Source organism: Hipposideros armiger, unplaced genomic scaffold (assembly GCF_001890085.2).
Source record: "Hipposideros armiger isolate ML-2016 unplaced genomic scaffold, ASM189008v1 scaffold_201, whole genome shotgun sequence".
NCBI classification, from domain to species: Eukaryota; Metazoa; Chordata; class Mammalia; order Chiroptera; family Hipposideridae; genus Hipposideros; species Hipposideros armiger.
In genome coordinates this window covers 873,285-888,500 of record NW_017731551.1, presented here as the reverse complement: position 1 = coordinate 888,500, position 15,216 = coordinate 873,285, and the positions used below count along the sequence as shown (strand labels likewise).

Sequence of the window (15,216 nt, the reverse complement as noted above, 5' to 3'; positions counted from 1 at the left end):
ACTGTACATCTTAGGCAGGTAGCTTCAAGTTCTGGGATGGAAGACTTTTAATGCTACAGGGAGAGGACAATACCTTCCCTAGGAAGGTAACTGCGGAAGTCTTATTGAATGTAATACCCTGAAAAGATACGGCAGCCCTCCTTCATGTGGTCTCCAAAATCACCATGTAGTTTATTCTCCTTGGCTCAGTTTTATTTAAAAACTGTTGGATTGGGGACACTGTTTTGCTTTGTGTGTTTTATATAAAGTTGAGCCTCTGTTGATGAGTAACATTTGGGAATAATCTTTCCAAGTTAAAATCCATGGAAGCCCTTGGGAAATCTTTTCCAAAGGCAAGTACAGTATCTGCATATTAAAAATTGGGGAGTCGCACCTTTTCATTTTACATTTTAGAGTCAAATGCCCAGAGATGTTACATGACTTGCCCAAGGCAAGGAGTCATAGCAGCTTTAGTACTGCATCTGAAATTCAAGTGTACTGATTTCCAATGCATTGTTATTTAAAAATCTCTTTAACATTTTTATTTCTTTGTGTGCTTTTCCCCTAAAATTCAGTAATCTCTCCATGAGTTTTATATTAAATGTTCAGTTAAATCTACACGTTTTTATTGCAAACCTCGATGGTATGGGGAAGTCATACACGATCCTTGCTCTCAATAACGTGTAGTTACCTTAAGAAAAGATCAGGGAGATCTTCATGAAGGAGGTGGCTTTTATCCTGCCTCTTAAAGATGGGTAAGATTTAGGTCAGTGAAGAAGAGAAGAAACAGCAGGCGGGAGAATGTCAGGGGCAAGCATACTGGGTCCAAAATTATATTCATGGGGCTGTGAGACTAGCTTGGCTGCAGTGGAAAGTTTATGTAGGGTTGTGTGAGAGAAGCGTGGGGTTGCTCAGGCATGACTGGGGAGTTCTTCTTACGTATGAACTTTATCTTCTTGAGTAAAGGAGCGATAGAGTACAATTTTTTATTTTAGAAGGACACAAGTGTGTAGGATGGCCTAATGGTATGGGATTTCAGAAGACTTGAGATAGACCAGTTAGGACAATCAGAACATGATACCATTTTGCAGGGGAATTGTAAGTTTACTGTTCCAAACTTTAAAAATCTTTTCATTATGGAAATTTTTAAGCAAATGAAGAGAAGGAGAGAAGATTCTAATGAATTCTTCTATAACCATAAACTTTTCTGTCATTGTTATTTCATTTATCCCCTGCCATACCGTAATTTCCTTTTCTTAATTATTGTTTTTATTATTTTGAGATTGACATGCAGTTGGAAGAAGTAATACAGAGAGATTCCATGTACCCTTCTCAAATTTTTCCCTTGTGGAAATACCCTGCAGTATTATAGTACAATGTTTCAAAACTGGATGTTGACAGTAATTCAGTCAAGCTATAGAGCAGTAGCCTGTCACACAAGTATCCCTCATGCTCCCTTTTTGAAGCCACCTCCATTTTTCTCCTGGTCCCATTCCACCTACTCTCTCTTCCCGGAAGTGAAAGACCCCCATTTTTTTTTCTTTTTTTTAATTTGCCTAGAGTATTTTAAAGCAAATCTTAGCACATCATTTAATCTGTAAATACATCATTTTGCTTCTCTAGAAGATAACATTTTAGAAAGACAACGGTATACCATTGCCTCACCCAAAATTATTTTTTAAAAATATTTTTTGATTGTATCAAATATAAATTTTTAAAGTATTTTCTTCAAATCAGGATCCAAAGTCCATAACTGCCTTTTTGTTGACGTAGCTCTTAAGTCTCTTTGAATCTACAACAGTTCCTTCTCTAATTGTAATGCCATTTATTTATTGAATAAATTGGGTCACTTTACCTATAGAGTTTCTCATAGTTTTTATTTTGGCTGCTTGTACCCTTATTTTGTTTTAAAGTGACTTCCTTTACTGCCCATGTTTCTTGTAAAATAATATTTAGATATATAGACTCAGAATCAGGTTTAATTTTTTTTGGCAAAAGGACACTGTGGGTGATGGTGTGTATTTCTATGGTGTTGCTTTCAAAGGAACATTTTCTCAGGTTGTTTTAGTGGTGTTAGGATTGATCCGTGAGTCCGGGAGTTTTCATCCTAATCCGTGGATCACAAAGTTGTCCATCAGCCTTCTGCCTACTGCTTAATCCACTAAAGATTATTACCTAAATCTGTTATTTCATTGGGGTTGCCAAAGGTTATTTCCCAATTTTTACTCTTCATTTTCTAGCTGATTTTTCTATAAAGAAACATTTTCCTTATTACCAGCAAGTCCATGACAGATGCTTGAGTATTTATCTTCATTTGTAAATTTTCAGGATAATAAGTTGATACCTTAGCAACTTTTATTAGGTGTCTAAGAGTGGTGATGGTGGTAATAGGGGTTGTTTTGAGAGTATCATTATGAACTATGAACTTACATCAGTATGTGATATATATGATATATGCCGTGTGTCAATCATTGGTATCATTATTTTTTTATATTCATATTGTTCCATTTTTGACCAGTTAGAACCCCTTTCAGGAGGCTCCTATCTCCATGTTTTACGAGACATGAGATTTTTGATAGCTGCCTTGGTTTCAGGAATAATGCCATGTGCCGGGATCAACTTGTGCATTTCCTGTCCATGTTGTGATCAGCCATCTTTCTAAGGAGCATTGTTTACTATTAATGGGAGATGGTATTTACAGTTCACAGTGTGGATGCTACAGCCCAAAGTTTTTATGATACACCTTTTTATTGTCTTCTGTGATTCAGGATATTATAATAAGAATAAGGAATCCTAACACTCACATGTTGGGAAATATTTTGAGTACTTTACATTTAGTATTTCTTTTTATCTCATCACAGTACCCCAGAAGGCAGGTAGCCTATTATTCTCTCTTTGAGGCTTGGAAAAGTGAGGAATAGAGAGGCTAACAAAATTACCCAGGTTCATATGCTTATTAAATAGGTTGAAGTAGCATTTGAAACTAGGAATTCTGATCCTGGAAACCAAGCTCTTACTGATATGCTCACTGTCTCACTATAGCAAGCCTTGCTGAATCAGATCCTTTTTTTATTTATTTAAAGATTTTATTGGGGAATTGGGGAAGGGGAACAGCCAAGTTGTTGTCCTTCAATCTTAGTTGTGGAGGGTGCAGCTAGCTCAGCTCCAAGTCCAGTCGCCATCCGGCCACCCATTGGCAGCTTGTGGCTGCTCAGCTCTAGGTGCCGTGTTCAATCTTGGTTGCAGGTGGGCGTCACCCACCATCTCATGCGGGAGTCGAACCGGCAATCTTGTGGTTAGGAGCACGTGCTCTCACCAGCTGAGCCATCCTGCCACCTGTTGGCAGCTCAGCAGCAGCTCTGCTTGGGTGCAGCTCACTGGCCCATGTGGGAATCAAACTGGCGACCTTGTTGCTCAGAGCTCGCGCCCTTAGCCAACTGAGCCAACTCAGCTGGCCCCTGAATCAGATATCTTTAAAAATTTTAATGGCTTCTCCGCCTTTGGGCTCCAAAACCATCAAGTAATTTAATCAACTAACTAAATTCTATGTAAAAGCTAATGTACGGTGGGCTCGGGGGGCAGTATAGCAGTGCTAAAGAGCTCTAGCTGACGAGCCAGACCACCTGCACCCCTGACCTCACTCTGCCACTGAATAACTTGTATAATCACAAACAACTTAAACTCTTCTGTGTCACCTTCTCATCCACAAGTGCCTAGTTCATAGGGTTTTCTTGAAGACTAATGAGCTAAAGACAAAAAAGATAAAGTACATAGACTAGCACCTGGCTCACTGTAAACACTCGGTAAGTGTGAGTTTTTATTTTCCTTCTTGTTGACTTTTAGGAGGGCAGGGTATCAGCTGAAGCTGTGCATCAACAGGTGAAAACATTGACAGTCACAGAGGGGTCAGGTCAGCAGTTATCCATCCTGAGCCATCTGTACTACAATGAAAGAGGACGAGATTTCTAATGGGGAGGGTAGAAAGAGACGGAATAGGGGCCACAGCCGACCAGTTACTGTGCTCCTAAGTGCGCCTGAAATACTGCTGTTCACTGTCGTCTTTTACACTGTAGTGGGATTGTGTGTTCGCTAGCATGGTGCCTATCCCATGGGAGACGGTCAGGTCCTATTCATTTATTGAATATAAGGGTGGAAGAATCCTGGGTGGGCGTCCACACTCACGTAATGGAAGGAGGGAGAGAACCCTGCAAAACAGGGAGAGGACTGTGATAATACAGAGTTCCATTATTCAAAATGGAAAGGAAAATAGGGTAATCATCAGCGTCATTTTTATTATTTCTTGATGTCTGCAGAATTTAGCAAGGATTAAGAAAAGTTCTTGTGTTTGGGACCAGATGGTTGATGGCCATCAGAATCACAGTTTGTGGCGTGTGGGACACAGGTGGAAACAGTGAGATCAGAGAATTCATTGGAGACATTGGGACATGAGAGAATCGGGAAGGTAGACGGAGAACGGCAGATAAAATGTTTTTCCAACTTCTAGATTTTATATGTATATGTATTTCCATACATCTATATATATATATTTCTATATTCTGTGACTGCTTAAAAATACAATAAAGAATAAGGTAATCTTAATCGTGTTGAAGAAATATTTCCTTGATTAAGCACATTCAAAGATGCTGTTACAGGCAGCATCTGATGTTCGTCTGATATCCACAAAGCTTATGTCGTATACTCTCTAGTGGGGAAAATAGAGCAATTTAAATCACTAGGAAGAGTCTTCTGATATCTGGGAAGGTTTGCCTCTTTGATCAGTGAGAGACACTCAAAGGATGATGAGAAGAAGGGACCCAACAGGTGGGTTGAATCACCAGCAATGGTCAGGTGAGACACACCTAAGGCAGAGAGTGGTAAATGCTACCTAAGATGTGGAAACCTGGTGCAAACATGAAGCAGGGTTGAGCAGTTTCAGTCATGGAGATCAGTGTAGGTCAAATGAAAATCTTGTCATTTGTGGTTGGTCTTGAAGGATGTGCAGCGGGCATCATTGGGACGAAGGATGAGGGAGGGCAATGACAATGAAGTTGATGGAACATACTGAGAACAGCAGTAAGATGGGTCACCATCTGAAGTCAGCTTGATTTGTGATGTTTGTGTCTAATCAAATGGCTCTGGAGGGCAGGAAGAAAGGAAATCTACTTAAGTGGACAATGGTCAGGAAAAGTGGGTTGCAAAGAGGTAGAATTATTATGCACATACTATCTCTGTTGAAAGATGTCTGGCTCTGAGTGGATAATTACTCTGTGACCATCGGTGGAGTTGGGAGTGGTGCGAAACCTTGATGATCAGGGGAATGAGGGGTCCCCTTGCTGATTTGCTGAGTCTCATCCCACATTATTTGGAGAGACCTCGAAGAAAAATATAATAAAAGGTAGATGACTTCAAGGAATTAAAAGAGAAACAAATTTTAGTACCCATCTGACACTATACATAGTTTTTACAATATTATTGACTATATTCCCCATATTATATTTTATATCCCGTGACTATTTTGTAGCTACCAGTTTGTACTTCTTAATTCTTCACCTTTCTCACCCAGTCCCTAATCCCCCTCTCACCTAGTAACCATTGGGGGATCACTTCATAAATTATATACATGTCTAACCATTACACTGTACACATTAAATAAATATAAAATAATATTGAATGTCAATTATAATTTAAAAAATAGTCATGGGATATAAAGTACAGCATAGGGAATATAGTCAATAATGTTATGATAGCTACGTACAGTGTCAGATGGGTAATAGACTAATTGGGGCTGTCACTTTCTGAGATATATAAATGTTTAATCACTATGTTGTTTTGTACACCTGAAACTAATTTAAAAAAAACCCAAATTTTAAGAATAAAGCCTGAATCTCTTTATATATTTAAAGTCAAAGTTATATTTAATGTTACAGATGTTGGTGTTTCCCTTTCATACTGAAAATGGTAAAGGATAATATTTTGATTGGATAAACAAGTTAAAAATGTTCAAATACTAGTGTAGTGCTTTGAGCTGAATGAGTAAGACCTGTATTATGTAAAAATTTTTTTGCGGGGTCAACTTACAGGAGAGAAGAGGTATGTATTTTTAATAAATGACATCATTCTACACATAATGCTTTAAAACTTGCTTTTCCTAGTGAAAAAATGGATCTTGGGGGAAAAGTCTATATTAGTACATAAAGATTTAACTCATCTTTAAACTGCTGTATATATTCCATACTATGGATTTATTAGTTTATTTAGCCAACTCCCTACTGATGGATATTTCTATTGTTTCCAATGGTCTACTTATAAAAATGCCACGACCAACTTCTTCCTAGTCTGGTATGGGCTCTCTCCTTGCTAGTCCTTTCATATTTCTTATGATTGAATAATCTTAAAATGCTGGAGATTCATGAGATGTAATAGCAATGACCAACAATATCCCTAATGCTAGCTGGGATTTAGCCAAATACGCCTGCGAAGCTGCTGACAACCTGTCCTTGACTTCCGGAATGAGGTTTTTTTATTCTTCCACCTGCATCCTCAGGACAACCTTTGTCCTGATGGTGCGGCTGGAGGACACCCTTTAATAGACAAAGTCTGTGACTCTCCCTCCTATCATCCATTGGAGTTTTGTCCCGTATATGATGGGGGAAGAGTTCATTTAGGATGATGAAGTATCGTTTCTTTAGATCTGTTATTATAACCTGTCCTCTGTGATCCCATAATCTGGAAAAATTCCCGAAGAATAATAAAAGGGAATTAAGTTTCATTCACAGTCGAGTGATTCACCCAGAGGCATTTCTTACCAGCCCAGGAAGGAGTCATACTATGATAAAGATTTTGTGGATAGGATTATTTCTATGGCAAAGTAAGACTGCCCGGATACCTGGTATAAGAAAACAGAAAACCTTTATTTCTTACTAGGACTTGAAGGAGAGAGTGGACACACAGTGTACAAGGGGGTGAATGCTGTTGGAATCGGAAGACTGCAAATATCCAAATGAGGGCACAGCGTTTCTCTGTGTTATTAGAGTTGAACTTGCAAAGTGAACCCTTTGTATCACTGAGCTGGCTGCCCTTGGTAACAGGGATGCTTTGTTTTCGGACATAGGACAAGTATTAAAGGTTTCTTGAATGTATTGCCAACAGTTCTACACAATAACTTCCTGGCATAATTTTTACATTCTTGAAAAGCATTGTATTTTGTTTAACTCTCACAACACTGACCCAGGCAAGATAGGCCATATTGTAGATTAGTAAGGGGAGGCAACTTGTCTTGTTGTGGCCAAAACACGACCCAAATCTGCCTTCATGTCCACTGATTCCTCATTGAATTATGCTGCCTTCTAAACGAAGTTATATATCAAGACAGAGATACATATTTACACCCGAACAGAAGGAAGCCGCAGGAATTTTGAGGTGTGCTATGAACTCCCATACTTCTTATATTTTGCCATTTGACTATCCACAGGGCTGTCAGAGCTCACATAGAAGCTTCCAGGCGCTGTAACTCACCCACTGCTTGATCTTTGCCCCATTGTTCTGTGAGATGAAGAAGCCTCATTCAGTTCCATTGGGCTCGGCGGGGTTCAGAAGCACGTGTATTTGCTCCATCTGTGTTGAGAAAGGCTGTACCGTGTGTCTGTTCCCTATTAGAACTGAGTTCCTTGCCCGCTCTGTTTTCAGACATCAAGCCTTAGTTTGGTGTGTTTCTCCAACTCTTTGTTTCCCAAACGCACTTGATGGTCAGACTCACCCGAAAAACTCTGATTTCTGAGATCAGGCAAGTGTAGGGAACAACCTTAACCTGATCCAGTTGAGCTTTCTCTCAGAGTTTAAGTATTGAATCCCATCAAGAACCAGGACTCATAGTGTGTCCCTGCAAGCACTTGGCGTATGTCCGGCAGTTCTCTCGGCAGTAAATGAACCAAAACCACAGAGAAGCTAGGAGACAGGCCATTTATTTCCAAAGGATCCTTTCCCAAATCAGGAAAGACTCAGTAAGTGTGAATTTTAATAATATTGATTGGTTATTTCAACAATGATTTGAGTGCCTACTATGTACCAGGCCTGTGCTAGGTGCTGGGGACAGACATCCAGCTGTGGTGGAGACCACTAACATTTATGGAAGTCCTTATCATGGGATGGATACCAAGTTAACTGCTTCACATACTTTTCTCGTTTACACTTCACAACTCTTCTGGGAGGTAGGTATTATCACCTTCACTGTCAAGTTAAGAAACTATTGTTTCAAAAAGTTGGACTTTGCCAAAGTCACAGATCTACTGACAGAGACACCCAGACTTCACAGCCAGCCTGTCAGATTCCACAGATCTGCTGTCTTTATCCCACAGATCTGCTGTCTTTATCTTTACTCCATCCTTTCTACTTCCAACAGATGTTCCTAATGCTGGCTGCACGTTAGAATGGCCTGGGGGGCTTTTAAAGTGTATCTTTGCCTGAGTGTCACCCCAAGAAGGGAAATAAGAATACTTGATGGGGCCCAGGCATCAGCATTTTTGAAAAGCTCTCCGAGTAAGGCCAACTTGCAGCGATGGTTGAGAACATTGAGCATCATTACTTGACGTCAAATAGATAACAGCCTCTGCCAGCCTCATAGTTCCCTGCGTCTTTCTTGGGTCATTGGACTGATTAAACATTGAAAAGCTCCAAATTATCTTTCTTCCCTTTTAAACAAACAGAAAGTGGTCAAAATATGGCAAAGACTTTAATCATACAAAAGTTTCCCCAAATAAGGACATGACAAATAGATCCATTGAAAGAGGAATTCAGAACTGTGGAGATGCCTTTGCAGGGGTTGCATAGAATGAGTGATGAGAAATCACCTGGGGTCTAGAACACCTATGAGCTTCTGGATCTTTCTTTTCTTGGTAGGACTTGGAGAACCTGAAGATTCTTTTAATCTGATGGGGGAGGAAAACCTTGAGACAAATGGTGATTCCAGAAAATTTCCCTCATCTTTGGTGGGCACGGGCCACAAATCAACTTATTTTTCTGGAGGTCCAAAGTGAAAGTAAAATAAAAGCTAACTGGTTTCCATCTTGCATGTTTGGATGTGTTAATATATGTACTCTACACTAAGGTTTATTTTGAATGCTCTAAAAAAAATATCCTAACTAGTAGAAGAATAGATATCTAAGTTTGTTCAAGCTGTTTGAAAACCCTTAACTGCTCAAGCAATGCATGTGTATATACGTATATGAACTTATAAGTTAAGAACTATGTATTTCAGACTTTCAACATCTATGATGTGGTATTAATGCCTTTGTGAAGATGGCAATCTAATGAATTATTGACTCTCTACTAGTTCAATCTAGTTTTGCTTGTCTTCAGCAAATGAGTTGTGACTGGTTCCCCAAAAGAGTTTCTTCTCAAAGCACCTGTATCAAATATTAAGAGTATATGGTTAATTTGAAGTAATCACAAAGTTGCAATCCATAAGATCCCTAGAAAGAGAAAGCCAGGGAAAGTAAATTTGGGATCATTGTATTTCAACAACTTGGAGGCACTTTGGTGAGAAGAGAAAAATTAAGGCTACAAGGGAGGGAAGACTTTTTAAACCGATGGGTCTTTAGAAAGAGAAAGAGCAGTGACTGCTACTCTGTTATAAGTAACTTAAGGGTGAGTCTTATCTCTGCATTTTAAAACTCAGCCATCAATGCTGATAGGATAGTTGGATCATAAAGTTCCATTGCCATTGAGTCTTTTTATGACTATTACTTAGAACAGTCAGTACCAATAATAATAATAATAATAATAATAATGTAAACAGAGGGAAAAAAGAAAACAGAAAGAAAAACATGAAAAATGGCCTCCTTTTTTACATTTTCACATAGGTGATCTCCATATCCGGAGATGAACTTGAACTTGGTTGGGCGGGAGACGGACCTGGTTGGGCGGGAGACTGGAGCCCCTCAGAGAATTTGGGATTCTTCCATTTTTACTGGGAGGGTTGGCAGGTATAACATGTGTTGTCATGTGAGTCCATGAGAGCCTCCAGGGTTCTAACTCCCTGCCTCTCCGTGTGGTGAGGAGTCAGTCGCTCGCTCTTAAGCACGCGACTGGTTTCTGTCTGTGGCTTACCCATGAGCAGTGGCTTGGAAGTGTCAAAGCATGAGAAGCATGCAGGCGAACAGCATGTGCTGCCGTCATCTTCTACATGGTTCTGCATGGGACAGCTCAGGGGCCATGTGCCCCCGAGCTCAGGGCCTGCCTTCTTTCCCCCACAGAACTCGCTGAAGGCCTCCAATCGGAAGAAGAAGAGAACAAGCTTTAAGAGAAAAGCCAGTAAAAGAGGAACTGAAGTAAGTGTTTTCGGATTCTGTCACAATGAAATACAGCCTCCTTTCCATGGCCACCTCTGTCTGACATGATCTGGCCCAAGCTTATTGTTTTGATATGCCTTCTACCACTCTTTTCTCCTGTATACTTCAACCATGCTGGAATTTCTCTTTCTTTCTTCGTCCCTCCCCCGCGCTCGCTCGCTCGCGCTCTCTCTCTCTCTCTCTCTCTCTCTCTCTCTCTCTCTCTCTCTCTCTTTCTTTCTTTCTCTTTAAAAAATATATAACCCCCTGCCACTTCACAGTCAGAGCATTTGCACTTGTCTGTAGCAATATTATCAAAAGATGATGAAGATGAAGATAAGAACTAACATTTCTAGAATGCTTAGAGTATACAAAATAAAACCAAAAGCATGGCTTGATTTTCAGGGGCAAATTATAGCTTGAGATACTTTCTCTTAAGCTTTAGATGGAGTGTCCTATTAAGAGTGGCTCTATGAAACAATATGTATCTTTTTGTTTTTTGCAAGGGTGGGGGTGGTGCTGGTAGTTTCTCACTTCCGCTGCTCTGGGGGGGCTGCCTTTCAAGACATGGATGTGTGTCTCAGGAGTGCCGCTTTCTTCCTTCAGCAGGAAAACAAAGGCCGTCCCTTTGTGATAAAGCCAATCTCTTCTCCTCTTATGAAACCTCTGCTTGTGTTTGTGAACCCCAAGAGTGGAGGCAACCAGGTGAGTCATTTTTCATGAGTTGAACTTGGAAACTGCAACGCTTTTTTGAAAACACGATTCCCAACATCAGTGAAAATCATACCACCAAGGACCCCAAGCATTGGAAGACGACCAATTTTTCAGAGACAAGGTCATTCCAGGGCTAGGCAAAGCCTAAAGGGTCTAGGATTTCTCCCTCTTGCTTCCATATACGACTGTGCCAGAGGTGTCCCAAAACCTAACTGCCAACATTTTCCATACAGACGTTCAAGAAGGTTCATTCTACAGTCTCTCTTAATTAATACATTTCAGGGTGCCCTATATGAACTTATTTTTATTTCTTCCTATTGTAATTTAGACCTGGCTACTTTCGTTCCTATCCTCAGAAGCAGGAGAGAATGACGATTCATCATTCATGATAGTGAACAACCACAAACCATGGACATGATCTAAAATATCACCTTGTACAGGTTTCATTTGGTGCTTGCCCAAATCCAATAGTATAATTAATATTAAGTTCATTTGAGAATAAAGAAATAGCCATAGAAAAGTTTAGTTTAATGCCACATGTAAAGTGACACAACTCTTTAAAGGACAGAACTTGTTCTTGAACCGGGTCATTATCTTCTCATCTATTATAATTCTCTTCCCATCTCTGAGACTCCTTATCAATACTCTTCTGTGGGTTTCGATTTTCTCTTATTTTCATGTGAAATTGGGTGATAAAATATTTTCCGTGTCCATTAAGTGTGCAAATTTTACATTTTTAAATATTGTTTTATATTAGTTTCATTGTAGTTAGACATTTATATGATTTACAAAGTGATCCCCACAAGAAATCTAGTACCCACCTGGCACTATATATATTTATTACCATGTTATTGACCATATTCCCTATGCTGTACTTGACATCCCTGTGACTGTTTTGTAACTGCCAATTTGTACTTCCTAATCCCTTCACCTTTTTCATTCAGCCCCCCAAAACCTTTCCCATCTGGCAACCATCAGTTTGTTCTCTGTATCTATAAGTCTGTTTCTGTTTTGTTTGTTAATTGATTCTATTCTTTAGATTCCACATATAAGTGACATCATATGGTATTTGTCTTTCTCTGACTTACTTCACTTAGCATAATCCGCTCTAGGTCCATCCATGTTGTTGCAAATGGTAAGATTTCATTTTTCTTTATGGCCAAGTAATATTCTACTGTATGTACAGTGTGTGCCACACCTTCTTTATCCAATTGTCCATCGATGAACACTTAGATTGCTTCCATATCTTGGCTATTGTAAATAGTGCTATAATGAATATAGGGGTGTATACGTCTTTTCAAATTAGTGTTTTGGATTTCTTCAGATAAATACCCAGAAGTGGAATTGCTGGGTCACAAGGTGGTTCTATTTTTAACTTTTGAGGAACCTCCATGCTCTTTTCCATAGTGGCTGCACCAATTTGCAGTCCCACCAACAGTGCACGAGGGATCCCTTTCCCCATTTCGTGCTTCATAACCCCTCCTCCTTTTTCACCCTGCCCCCAGCTTGCCTGCCACCTGGCAACCATCAGTTTGTTGTCTGTATCTATGGGTCTGTTTCTGTTTGCGCATTTATTTTTTTTCTCTAGATTCCACATATAAGTGAGATCACATGTATTTGTCACTTTACATTTTGAAACAAGATTCCTTGAAATTTCACACTGAACAACTTAAAGATTTAAAACTCTTTAGCCACCCCGTAGAAGAAGGGGAGACATAGAACTAGGAGTGACCCAGTGGACCAAGATGATATCCTTATTACTAAAGATAATGTGCATTTTTCAGAATATATTAATTATAGTGAAACTTCTTTTATGGGAACTTATAATTTAAAGAAAATGTTATTCTTCCTTTCCTCCCAGTCTTCAAAGTTTTTGATAACTTGCTGGTTTAAAAATCTCTGTCCACATTGTAGAGAGCAGGGAAAAGCCATGTGTTTTAAGTAGAGAAATAATCTATTGTCAACATTCTGCTTTTTTGGAGTTGCTGAGTGATCTCCATTTTGTGACGGTGGTGATCCTAAGCCTGTCACTGGAGGAGGACCTGCAGAGGTCCTTCTCAGGAGGGAGGCTCAGTTTGCCTCGAGCCATCCCCTCCCTCGAGGTCTGGCCTCCCTATAGCCTGACGAGGGTTGGGTTGCGGTCGAGGACCATGGGACAGAGCAAAGCTAATGTAATTGATGCCATGGTTGTGGCCACCTGAGCACCACATGCTCGTTAATGTCAAATATGCTTTATTACGACAGCCATTATATAAAAATGCACTTAGGAAATCATTATAAGCATTTTTTCTAGGGCCTACTGAAGCCTGTAGGTGATCCCTGCCTGTGAGGAGTGGACCATCCAGTAAAGATATAGCCTGCTCCTGTTCCAATCTCTGTCTAAATTATTAATGACACGGGCTTCAGAGATGATCTAATGTTGCTTTCTGTTTCACTAAATAGAAAACAGCTCAAGGAAGCTTAAGTGAATCTTCTGAGGACATCTTGTTTGTTAATGACACAAAAGGGGCAAATGAGAAAAGTAATTCAAACAACATTAACTATATGTGAGTTCTAAATTGAGCGGATCAGACCGCAGGTGCTACGGAATTTGAGAGGCACGCAGTGACTCGGGAGTGATAAGCAAACTGTCATGGAAGCAGCTGAACTAGAAGACGGACAGCATTTCGTTGTGCAAAGGAGAGACAGCTGGAATGATGCCCTTTTCCTTCACTGTACTGTGGCAAATTCCTGCTTTTCCTTTAAGGCTCAGTAGCACCTTTCTGAACCATTTCTCAAACTCAGTTGCTCTGTGTTCCCATAGCTCTTGGCACTGTGTGAATTGCAACATAATTGCTCTGCATGTGTCTGTACTGCTAAGATACGGGGTTCCATAATATTCCAGGGGCAACACCTTGGAACCTATGGTTTCTGGTTCACAGCATATAGTAGTGAACAAATAATTATGTAATGAAGAATATTAATAGAAGAATGAATGTGGTGATGACAATGATTCACTTTGAGGACACTATGGTGAGTAGAGCATGCGTATCAAGTTATTAGGAATGTGGTTAAGTAAAGATGAGAATGAGCCTGGACCCGTGACTTAAAACTTGGCTGAGGATTTTGGGTTTGTACCATGGAAACTAGTTTTTCACTGTTTAAAGTTTGTTTACTTTTAAAAAAAATATTTTCTATTTTGGACAAAGGAGTAATATGATGGAAGCACCTTTAAGAAAGATTAATTTGACACACTGGGAATATGTGTAAGTCAGGAGGCTATTCCCGTGAACTTCAGCATAAATGGATAGGTGGGTAGATCGATGCGTAGATGGGCTGATGAGTGGATGGGTGGGTGGATAGGTGGTTAATGGATGAATGGACGGATGGGTGGTGAGTCAGTGGGTAGACAGGTGGACTAATGGATGGACCTGTGGATGGATGGATAGATGGACAGATGAATGGATGGAATACACAACGGGAAGTAAGGCATCAAGATTTCACAGCAGATTATCTGGACAGCAGCTTTGTTATTCATGGGTGTTCAGGAAAGGGAAGAATTATTTTGGGAAAGGGGTTGAGATATGTTTGAGGAATTTGAGGTCACAGTGAGATACTGAAAAACAAAACAATGCCTAGTTATCAGAGACAAAAGACTTAATGACTTTCTGTCATTTTATGCATTTTCACTCGTGCGTGTGTTGCCCTAATGATGTTATTGAGTATTTGAACATGTGACTTACTCCCTTCTCACAGGCCAGAGGTTGTCAACTTTTTGTGTCAATATAACACACTGAGACGCTTATTAATTTGCCCTATCTGAGAAAATCTAATGCAGTCAGTGTGGGGAAACGCCCCGGAATGTCAAGGTTGAGTAAGCATCTCTGGGGCTTTTGATGTAGGTGGTTTATGGAACACACTTAGAGAAGTGTCATCAGCCATTTCAGGGTCTCTGAGAATCTGTGGGGCTTGTATGGGGAACACAGCAGGCGAGAAATTGAGAGGGAAATTGATTGGGCTCCTGAGGGGACGAGGGGGAACAGCATCTTAGCTTGTCCTTATAGCTTCAAGGCTACTCATCTCTTAGCTTAGAGCAGTGGTTCTCACCCCTGGCTGCACAGCAGAGTAACCTGGGCAGCTTTTAAAAATTAGCGATGTCTTCCCCACCCCATACTAATTAAACAGGACCATGAGGGTAGAACCCCTTAACTGGTATAAG

General features: G+C 40.1%; 1 protein-coding gene across 9 annotated transcripts in view; it reads left to right on the top strand.

Moving 5' to 3' along the window:
- The window catches only part of DGKI (diacylglycerol kinase iota), a 258,634-nt gene that overhangs the window by 55,903 nt on the left and 187,515 nt on the right, over window positions 1-15,216 (top strand). For 7 of the 9 annotated variants that reach the window (XM_019653280.1, XM_019653286.1, XM_019653281.1 and 4 more), the window contains 2 exons: window positions 10,230-10,304; window positions 10,911-11,009. In XM_019653280.1, the coding sequence (XP_019508825.1) occupies window positions 10,230-10,304; window positions 10,911-11,009 (174 nt within the window). The remainder of the gene's footprint in view (window positions 1-10,229; window positions 10,305-10,910; window positions 11,010-15,216) is intronic. The other 2 variants (XM_019653283.1, XM_019653277.1) reach the window with 1 other exon arrangement.